The sequence below is a fragment of the Odontomachus brunneus genome, unplaced genomic scaffold, assembly GCF_010583005.1.
Source record: "Odontomachus brunneus isolate Ranch 3 - 2012 unplaced genomic scaffold, Obru_v1 Obru_scaffold_018, whole genome shotgun sequence".
NCBI lineage: Eukaryota > Metazoa > Arthropoda > Insecta > Hymenoptera > Formicidae > Odontomachus > Odontomachus brunneus.
The window spans coordinates 2,967,146-2,978,407 of NW_022639468.1; the positions used below are offsets into that span (position 1 = coordinate 2,967,146).

Consider the following 11,262-nt stretch of genomic DNA (forward strand, 5'->3'; position numbering starts at 1 on the left):
GCACTTTTAATGTATTAATTTTTAATAACGTATCGTGATATTTTTTGCAGGTACATGATATAATGCATCTACTTTACTTTCTTCTATATTTAGTATCATTTTAAAGATCTCTCCACTTTTCGCAAATAACAAAGATAAATGTGATATTTGATAAAAAATGATATATATTGAATATATAGATTATCATACATCCGATAAATATAATATACGCGTGAGAGAATTGATATTACAATATTACGAATTATTATTTTCCAGAAACATTCCCAGTAATATCTGCAAACAGTGCTCTGGTCTTCTCCTCTTTTCCTTGCGACTCCGACCAATCTTTCTTACTTCTCTGGAATAATGGCACGTTCAACTTTGTGTATATGATCCTTCCGGATTTGGTTAATCGCAAAGATTCTCCGGCTGCGGCCAACTCCTCCATAACGATGAGTTTCTGATTCATGCGCGCCCATGCCCACATCTTATCCAAGCATCTAGATCCATGCGTGCTTTTAGCTAACTCAGCCCAAGTACCGCGTAGCTTTTTAAATAATTTCTCACAACTCTTCTCGCCAATATATTTGCTGTCTATGAAAGCGTCGAGAATTCTACTGCCTTTCGGATCACCGAATAAGCGCAGCAACTCCTCATTGTTCATCTCTAATATAGAGTTTACAATCCTGATGGGTTTGTTGAAACGCAGCATCGCTTGTATCATCAGACTTCCGTGTAAGTTGAAAGGTGGCTGTTGATTGTTTGGCAAAGTTTTTAATTGAGCCGGATTCTTTAGAGTTACCGTACATGGTACAAGCTGCATCTGATCTTGCGTGGATGTGCCGCATTCTAGTAACTTGATTATAGCATTGACAAATGCGCCTTGTTTCGTCTGCAACCTCAAGCATGCGTTTCCAGTGCTGGCCAGTATCCCGGTGAAACCTCGCTTGAGAATTTCCGGAAAATATTCTGACACTTCATCGAATATTATTTCCAGTTCTTCCTTGCTGGTGCAATGATCCAGTAATTTTTGTACGCTGAAATTAGTGCTCTGTGTTAAACACAAGTGTTTCAAATTACCTGCAAAGAATGTCTCATATAGTTTTTTGAAGCTCTTTGGTGGTGCTACCATCAAACAAACTTCCAATAGTCTGATGGAGCATTCTGCGTTGAATATGTTTGATAGTTTCTCATCTTCTCCAGATTTAAAACATTTTTTGCTAATCTTCTTGATTATAGAACTTGTTAAATCCTGATCAACATCTTTCAATGAATACAGGACACATTGTACTAAACCAGAAGTAATTTCATCTTGTCCAAACTCGAGAAACTGTGGCCACTTTTGTAGTCGATCACAGCTTTGTACCAATAAATCTCTATATTCTTGTATTACAGGACGTCTGTTTGCAAGGCATGGTACAGACTTCTTATTACCTTCGCTGTCAGCATCTTCAATCAGTCCTGCTAGACACTCTATGACTGTTCTTAGGATATGATTAGCATAAGTATCAAATACAAATTCTTCCATGTTATTAATATAGTATCGGCTTAGCTTTAGCACAATATTATTGTAAACCATTATTTCAGAACACTTAACTTCTACAACAGCATCAGCAACACTGTCCCCTGATTCTGTGCTTGCTTTATTAACAGTAGCGTTGTCTGTGATTGACGTATTAGATACCTTGTTGCCTCTGTCAGCGCAGACCACTATTATCTTTTGCAGGACATGACTGGCGAATCTGTCGCTGCTCAATTTCCTCAGAAAGGACTCAAACACCTTCACCAGCCTCTGAATGGTCTCCAAGTCAACATACTTCAATAGAGAATCCATGACACGTGAACCAACTTGATTTTGTGCATATTCAACTTCGTGTCCTACAGTTTCTTGATAGACGTTATGCACATACATCATCTTCTCCTCAGATGTAGGAAATCCTGTACGCATCAGCTCGAGAACGCGTATCAAATATTGATAGGTGTCCTTGTCTAGTTCATTACCGCTGTATCTCTGACGGGCGAATTTTTTAGCCATTTGCATGTGAGAACGCTTCTTCTTTCGTTTCTTCCCGACAACATCGTGTGATTCCGACATATTCTCTGGATTAACGACTGGATTAACCCAAAGTATCGGGTTTAAAAGAAATAACAATGTTTAGAGGTTACCTTAACCAATGCCACGTGTGTTGCACTTGTATTATTATCCCACGTGGTTATGAATAAAAATCAATATGATGTAGACGAATAAAACGATTTCAACCGTGCAATTCACTCAAGTGTTTGTTATAAGATACTATTTACAAAAACGTTTAATATTTAGAAATCTAAAAAGCCAAACAAAACACTCTGTATATCTGTATCATGGGCGAGATATTTAGGTTATGTTGCCTACGGCTAATTCATTCGTCACAGAACGAATGTTGTCGAATGTACCGACTGGCTGACGTGTAAAACACTTTTAAGTCTCTTAATTTCTTTATAAACATTCTTTCGAAATTCCTTATTCGATAACTAATCGACACATTTAATAAACTCGCCAAATGAAACATAAATTTAACGCTTAACCAATAAATGCATGTTATTGCGCTTCCGAACGATTCTGATATAATGTTATCAACGATCGGAATGTTAGTATTCTATAATTATTTGTATTACTTGTCTGTTGAGCCACGCCGACGAGATGTTATCTAACGATTTCATGTGAGTTTGTGATTGTCAATATTTAGGGGCACGATTTCATATATTGCGTTAGAAAGGTTAACTGTGTCGTAACTATTTTGATCAGATGATCAAACGGATAATGCCAAAACTAATTATCTTCAAATCACTGTATTATCGGTTTAACGACACCTTGTCGATAGTAACGAATCTGACTTGGGCGAAGTTTATTTTGGACGCTTTGAAAGCATCATTGTATCTTTATCACAAGCCGGAAAGAGAGTGAATGTTTTGAAAACAAACTTAATCTTCTTCCAAAAGAAACTTGATAGTGAAGTGTATTTTAATGCGAACAAAAGACTTTGACTTACTGAAACGGGAAATCAACAGAAGTGTCGGGATATCGAAGTGTTGGTCTCATCAGGTGGCCGTGTACGCATCACATCTCCATCTCGTTTGCCCACGTTTCAGAGGTGAAACGTTGAACACGACATTGAGAGACACCGCGTTTAATCGTGCTCGCGCGGATTGATTGACGCTCTGGAACGATCGCCCGTCACTTGATTCGGCACTCCCGATACTCGTTGGCACGCGGAATTTACTTTTGTCGGGTGAAAAGATGCAACGAACGCGGAGCATCTACGGCATTCGAGCGTGATGACAAATGACATGAAGCTACCGCGAACTAGCACTATGCGAATGTAAATAGAACACTGTGATTGGGCGAGTAGGTGGCTGCATTGCGTGTCTCGATAATCTTCGAGATTCTCAATACTGCGATGTACGCTACTGTCAGTCAAGAGACGAATGGCGGTGGATGTTGGCACGTATCTGGGGAGCTACCTCGTACTTCGCATGATTTCGGATCATCGACGAGTCTCACACGTGAAATATCGTCGCCGGGGATGCCGTGAGTAAATCTGGCGCATTCGTTATGGAAAATATCGGTAAGTAACCGTCGGAAGTGAGCATCTCGGGTCGTCGGGAATGTCGAGTAAAGTTTCATGCATTCGTTGTATTCTCAACGTCAAAGAATCTCGTTAGATATCTCATGAAAAGATGTTGCAAATGGCTATCGGCTGCCCGAGTTTCCTTCACATTGTCAATTCCCGGCGAAAAGATGTAACAAATGCAACATTTGAACGTAACGTCACACGACGTGAAGCTGTCGCTATGCGAGTGCAAACGGACTACCGTGATTAGGTGGGGTGGCTGCGTTGCGTGTCTCGATAATCTTCGAGGTTCTCAATAATTGTGATATGCAGCTACGGTCAGTTAAAAGACTAATGGCGGTGAACGTTAGCACGGTGTTGGGAAGCTGTCTCGTATTTCGTGTGATATCAACGCATCGACAGGTCATGCATGTGAAATATTGTCGCCGCGAATGCTGAGAGTAAGTTACGCGCGTTCGTTATATGAAATATCGCCAAGTAGTCATCGAGTGTGAGTATCTTGAGTCGCTAAAGTGTTGAATAGTTTCGTGAGTTTGTTGCTCTGTAACGTTGCTGAGTTCAAATCATTGGACGTTATACTTACAAACCGTTGAAAAATCTGGTGCGGAAATTATCATCGGGAGTGCGTGTGTCGAATGAAATATATATCTCACGTGCTGGACATGTTACAGTAATCGAAATTCATATCATTGGACTGTGGCTCTTCCTCCGATTCGCCAAATGATTGAAGGAAGTCTCGGAGCACTCGTTCATCATATAGCAATACGGAGTTCTTCAAGTTGCGAAAGGGTAACCGGTGAGTACAACCTTGTATTTGGGACTATCCCCTTGTCCACAATCTTGCTTTAATCTTTAAGTCGTAAGATATTGACCAACCACAGTTAATTATTTTTAAAATTTTATTTTTAAAATAATCGACTGTAGAGTTAGTCAATTTCTTACGGCTTATAGATTAAAGCAAGGTTGTGGACAAGGGATATTATGTGTTGAGTCTTATATTTCATTCGCGAATTTAAATAATATAACTAATATAACGTAAGATATAATGGAAATAGTACATTGCTTAGAATCATTAGAAGTAAAAATACTAAGTTAAATTATTAGAAGTAAAAATACTAAATACTAAATACTAAGTGACAGGAAGGCTACTTTCGGGGAGACGTTATTTAGCTCTATCTTTGTTCAACTTTCAGGAACAAACAAGGACAGAGCACACTCATAGCGCTAAATAGCGTCTCCCCGAACGCAGCCAGAGAAGCATGAAAGCGGCCACCAGCCTGATTTCAATGGCCAGAGCTAGGCGCATTTTCGAGACGCCATTTAACAAAGTGCGCCTTTACTACGTTTGTTAGGCGCATTCTCGCGGTGGTAATAAGATGGTAATAAGATACGCCTGGTTTATGTCCGTACTTCCGTACAATGAGTAAGTTAGAAAAGGACAGACGTCTAATCGCTCTATTTTTGTCTCACCACTGATGAGCGGACCGCGCGACGTAACTGGTATAATACTCATCAAGATGTATCGATTAAATGCGTCGTCGTTCATATGCATTGTCAATATTAAAATTATTTAATAGAAAGTTACTATTTAGTACGTATCAAGTGCACGATGTAAACCAGGCCATTGTCGCAAAACTAGATCATTTCTCCTCAGTCTCGTCTTCCTCGCGCTGCGTTCTGCGTAATTTTTCAAGGAAAAAAAGATACACTTACGCTTTTCTACGTGTAATAGCAATAATTAAATAATAACCGAATACATTAAATAAGAACCGAGTAAAAAAGTAATAATACTCGAATAATAAATGGTAGTGATAATAACATCTGCTCGACAATCGTGTGACAATATCCGCGAACGGATAATAACTGAATAACGATGATCGAACAATCGCTAATAACAATACCTGGGCAACGGTTCTAACAAAAACTCTAGGCTCCACAAAGACTAGATAAACACACCGTCGTAACCGTACGCTTGGGCCGCTGACTGAGCGGCGCATGGGAGGAAGAGGAGGGCGGCGCGGCCGGATCATGTAAACATGCGTCGCGAATACGTGGTCGAGCGTCATGCCATAACACTCAACTGTTGAGACGAGCACATCGGGAGCTGCCGCGTTATTTTCTAGACTATTTTGCGCCGATTTTTAATACCGCGTTTCGGCTTCGTGACAATTAAGACAACAATTAAGACGAATTAAGACGCGTACTTATCACGTGAGCAGATGTTGCGAGTTTTATCGCGACAGGTTATTACCGCGTTTTATTTACTTTTTTACTTGTTAGATAGAGAAACATCGTGATCGAGTTCCTCAATGCCGATAAAATATTATCATCATCCATTTATTATTTGAGTATTATTACTTCTTTATTCTGTTATTATTTAATTTATTTGATTATTATTTAATTATTGCTATTACGCGTAGGAAAGCAACTCGGGCGTGTCGTTACGACGATTTCTTCACCTCGTCTTTGTTCAGTTATTATCGCCATTGCCCAGTTATTGTTATTCATTGTTATTACTGATTATTTGATTATCGTTATTCAGTTATTATCCACTCGCGGATATTATCGTACGATTGTCGATCAGGTATTATTATCACTACCATTATTATTATTCGAATATTATTACTTTTTTTATTATTCGAATATTTTTATTTTTTTATAATAATTATAATAATACCTGATCGATAATTGTATGATAATAGCCGCGAGCAGATAATAAGGGAATAATAATGATCGAATAATCAGTAATAACAATGAATAACAATAATTGGACAATGACGATAATAACTGAACAAAGACGAGGTAACGAAATCATCATAACGGTGCGTCTGAGTTGTTTTCCTACGCGTAATAGCAATAATTAAATACTAATCGAATAAAGAAGTAATAATACTCGAATATTACATAGTAGTAATAATAATATTTGTTCGACAATCGTGTGATAATTTTCGCGAGTGGAAAATAACGAAATAATGATGATAGAATAATCGGTAATACAATACCTGGGCAACGGTTCTAACAAAAACTCTAGGCTCCACAAAGCTAGGTAAACATACCGCCGTAACGGCACGCTCGGGCCGTTGACTGAGCGGCGCATGGGGGGGGGGGCGGTCATGTAAACATGCGTGCGCGAGTACGTGTCGAGCGTCATGCCATAACACTCTCAACTATTGAGACGAGCACATCGGGAGCTACCGCGTTATTTTCTAGACTATTCCGCGCCAATTTTTAATACCGCGTTTCGACTTCGCGACAATTAAGGCAATAATTAAGACGAATTAAGACGCGTACTTATCACGTGAGCAGGTGTTGCGAACTTTACCGCGACAGGTAATTATCGCGTTTTATTTACCTTTTACTTGTTAGATAGAGAAACGTCGCGATCGAGTTCCTCAATGCCGATTAATTATTATCATCATCCATTTATTATTCGAGTATTATTATTTCTTTATTCGGTTGTCATTTAATTATTTTTATGGCGTATTGGGAAGTAACTTGAGCGTGCCGTTACAACGATTTCTTTACCTTGTCTTGTTGTCGTGTGTAATTAATTGATATTATCGTATATTATTATATGGTTGTCGATCAGATATTATTATCATCATCCATTAATCGAGTATTATTAATCGAATATTATTACTACTTGTTCGGCTATTATTTAATTATTTTTTATCGCGCATTGGGGAGGAACTCGAGCGTGCCGTTACGACAATTTCTTTTCCTCGTCTTGCTGTCGCGTGTAACTAATCGATACTAAATTATTAAATTATTAATTAAATTAAATTTCTGTCACAGAGGTTCAATAGAACAGACGTAGTCACGCGGATTTAGGGGATGTGATGCCTGGGAGATGCCGCGCCGAAGGATTCGGCTCGGACCTTTCTGAGTTGGCTCGAAGGTGAGCTTTACTAATTTGTATTTATAATTAGAAGTTCGACAAAACTGAACATTTTCTTGTTTGGAATCGAGTTCCTTAATATCTCTATCGCCGGGTAACTAATTAGTACTCAATTAAATTTGTTTTTTGTTGCAGAGACGAGTACTCGATTCTAAGGGGATGCTGCGCCGGAGGATCTGGCTCGGGCCTGGCAGAGTTGGCGCGAAGGTGAGTTTTACTGATTTGAATTCATAATTAGAAATCTGATGAAATTAGAAATTCTGTTCCTGAAATCGAGCTCCTTAATACCTCTATTGTCGTACGTAATACTAAATTAAATCTGCTTTCTGTTGCAGAGACGAAGCAGACAACCAGCTGACTCTTAAGGGCTGCTGCGCCGAAGGATCCGGCTCGGGCCGAGCGGGGTTAGCTCGAAGGTGAGTTTCATTTGCATTTGTAATTAGAAATCCAACACGATTGATAATTCTTTTGTTCGAAATCGAGATAATTTAAATCGAATCAGAGATCGCGTTAAAAAAAGAAGTGGGATATTTTAGTGTGAATGCATCCCGAAAAACTCTCCCAGCATGAAAAATATCGCGCTTATTTTTTTTAATCTTTTAAACTTTTTCACTCAAATCGACATTAATACACGAATCTAATCGGCGAAACGGCATTTTTCTGTTCCAGAAACGAAAGCAGAACGCGGCTGCCCTGATCGGCGGTTCGGTGAGTGAAAACAAGAAACATTAATAATAGAAAGACAAAAAGTCTTTTGATGTAGTGCATGCTTATGAACCAATGCGATTTACTTTGCTGTAGTTGTAGTATGCGTATGTGCCGTCTAATAAAAAGCATTCTGCTCGAAACATTTGGAAGATCGCTTTTTCAAAGAATAATTTAATAATGCATATTCTACATAAATTTGGCAAATAAATTTTTAAGTAGTTTTCTCTTAATGTACATATATTTATTAATTGATTAACTTAGATTATTGATTGGTAGACGATTTTTATCGGAAGAAATTTTGATTAATCAAACTCCAACACTATCTGGTAGATGCTTAAAGTATTGAGTATACGCTCTGAATACTCAAAATTTTGTAAAATTATTCAATTTTGTTGAATGCGATCTTCTAGGTGTCTCCAGCAGTACGCCAACGTGCAAAGAGATTGCGCCGCAGAAAATGCGCGATCACATCACTCGCGCCAATAGATCTTCCGCCGGTCGTTAATTTTCTCTATTTTCTCTCTCGCATGAGTTTGCGTTGCGATTACATTTCGTAAAGTATAGAGTTCATGTCTCGTTATTAAATAAAATTCGATATCTTGCGGTGCCTGCGCGAAACGATCTAACGTAAATACATAAACTGCTCGTGAAATTAAATTTACAATCGTTGGAGAATTTTTGGTTTTCAATTTTTCACTTAGAGTTAGTTTCCTAACGCGAGACATTAGAAACAATGCTAGTGAGCGTTGATCTCTCGCGAAAAAAGGCGATATATACAAGTCAGACATACGAGTAATTGTTTGTTTATTTACGCGGCGCGTGACAAGTTCCATTGAACGAAGACAGACGTCTCACACGGTAATATTTTTTTCGCGTGAATTTTGAATAGAATCTTTATCTCTATCGTTACAATTTTCAAAGTTTTTGATTTTTCATTCATGTTTGCGTTCGCGATTATTAATTTGATAGATTTACGAATTTCACTGGATCGTATTTGCGGATGAGTCGCGAGCAAACTTCGCAGAAATATTGCGGAGTTGTTATCCGCAAAAGTATTGCGGAATTGTTTTCGCAAAAGTACTGCGGAGCTGTTATCCGCAAAAGTATTGCGGAATTGTCTCCGCAAAAGAGTATTGCGGAGCTGTTATCCGCAAAAGTATTGCGGAATTGTTTTCGCAAGAGTATTGCGAACTTGTTATCCGCAAAAATATTGCGGAACTGTATTGCAGTCTACTACGCTGCTCCATCGAAACGTTACATTAGGACTATTCCGTGTCGTACGTGATAATCTCATACGATTACTTCGTCTACGCGTCGAAAGATTTCGCGAGATCAGCCTTCGTTTCGCGCCGCGCTTGTATCAAAGCAATACACTATAACTGAATCAAGCCGAATTCGTTGTACTTGTCGTTTATCTGAAAGGCCGACTTTTCCTTAAAAACGCAGTTCGCGATATTTCATACGCGATTCGCAACTCGGAGTATAACCTCCAAGAGGAATTTTCGTGAAACTTCCGTTAGATTACCGCGGTCGGGAGTGAATTACAGGCGACGTGGGACGCGAGGACCATTGCAGTGCCAGATGCAGCGACAGGATGGCTGGTGGACCCTGGACACCGTGGGACGACGCGCAATGGTGAGTGCTTAATTTAGACGCTCATATAGTAGACACAAAGCGTCACTTTACGTAGATTGCATGCACGTAGACGTAAATCGCATTGGGTCCAACGGGAAGTAAAGTAAGAATTGTAATTTGCAATTCGCTGGAGTTACGTAAGAATAATCCAACCAAAGAATGTAGCTCTAAGATTTTCGCAATAGTTTAACAAGTCAAGCATTTTCATTTTTTTAAGTCCTGACTAGCTTAATCTTTAGAAAAATGTGCAAAAAGACACGATTGGTAAAAAATAAAAGAAGTATTTGTTATTTCATTTCAAGCATCTAATACGCTTGATTTTTTTTTGTTTGGTATAAAAAGATGTGAATGGAGTATCCATTGATAGAAGCTTATAATTTTTTGAATTGGATCATTCTTGCATAAAAATGGCTAATTGAAATTTCGATTCGGCAAGTTTCCTTCTCGTCGGATTGTTTCTTGATGATATATTAAACTGATATATATATTTCAACATGTCATATTTATGTGCTCTATATATGTTATATATACTTTTCTTATATTCTATATATGTTTTATACATATATGCTCTATATATACTATTTGATTAATATACCTTATAACTTATTATGTTGTATTGTTATGTTGTATTATATACGACATACTATCTCTTCGGAGATATTTTCTTATGCATACGTGTTTATTGTTGACAAGACGACAAATTAAATTTCGACAAATTGAAGACAACAAATTAAATTATTAAGCCGAGACTCGAATTGAAATGTTTCAATTTCCCGTTAAATTATTAAATCAAGATTCGGACCCAAGTGTTTTAAGATTCCGCTAAACTATTAAGCCGAGATTTAAACCGATATGTTTTGAGGTTCCGCTAAATTACTAAGCTGAGATTTAACCAAAGTGTTTTGAGTTTGCGCTAAATTATTAAGCTCAGATTCAAACAGATGTGTTTCGTGTTCCTGTTAAATTATTAAGCCGAGATTCGATCGAATCGAAGTGTTTTGAATCTTCGCTAATTTACTTAGCCAAGTTAGTTAAGGGATAATTTTTTAAAGTGTTTTAAAGAAATTTTCGCGTTTGCAAAAGTATATTTTTGAAAATGACGTGAAATGTGCATATTTCGCTCTGCATCATCTACTCCCTCAGTAATACGCTTAGAATCTTGAAAATAATTTCCCAATATCCCAAAGTCGCGTCCATAACGTTATATCCATCGTAACAGTATATTCGGATTCTCGCGCAGTGGTATCCATTCTGCGCGTGAACCGAGAGTCGGTCATGTTACTGCAGGTTAGGTCATATAGTGTTAAGCGGGAAGCACACACTCTTGCATAAAGGCATAATGAATAACGCATAAGAAAATTGACCAATCAAAGTCCTTTATTTTCATCGTGGCAATAGAAATGAGGATTCTGATTGGTCAATTATCTTATG

General features: G+C 38.2%; 1 protein-coding gene and 1 long non-coding RNA gene across 2 annotated transcripts; one reads left to right on the forward strand and one right to left on the reverse strand.

Moving 5' to 3' along the window:
• Positions 1–4: 4 nt before the first annotated feature.
• On the reverse strand, positions 5–2,556 carry LOC116841755 (nucleolar protein 9). The gene is made up of 2 exons (XM_032810091.1): positions 2,146–2,556; positions 5–2,079 (listed from the first exon to the last, which is right to left on the reverse strand). Exon 2 carries the CDS (start codon positions 2,072–2,074, stop codon positions 245–247), a length of 1,830 nt encoding a protein of 609 aa, XP_032665982.1. The 5' UTR covers positions 2,075–2,079; positions 2,146–2,556; the 3' UTR covers positions 5–244.
• Positions 2,557–2,858: 302 nt separating this feature from the next.
• Positions 2,859–4,848, forward strand: LOC116841756. Its single transcript, XR_004377604.1, has 3 exons — positions 2,859–3,584; positions 4,262–4,386; positions 4,784–4,848. It is a non-coding gene; the product is annotated as an uncharacterized LOC116841756 (long non-coding RNA).
• The last annotated feature ends 6,414 nt before the right edge of the window (positions 4,849–11,262 follow it).

Bases quoted from the DNA above. Each gene is read 5' to 3' on its own strand.
- LOC116841755 (XM_032810091.1), bottom strand. From the start codon at position 2,074: ATGTCGGAATCACACGATGTTGTCGGGAAGAAACGAAAGAAGAAGCGT.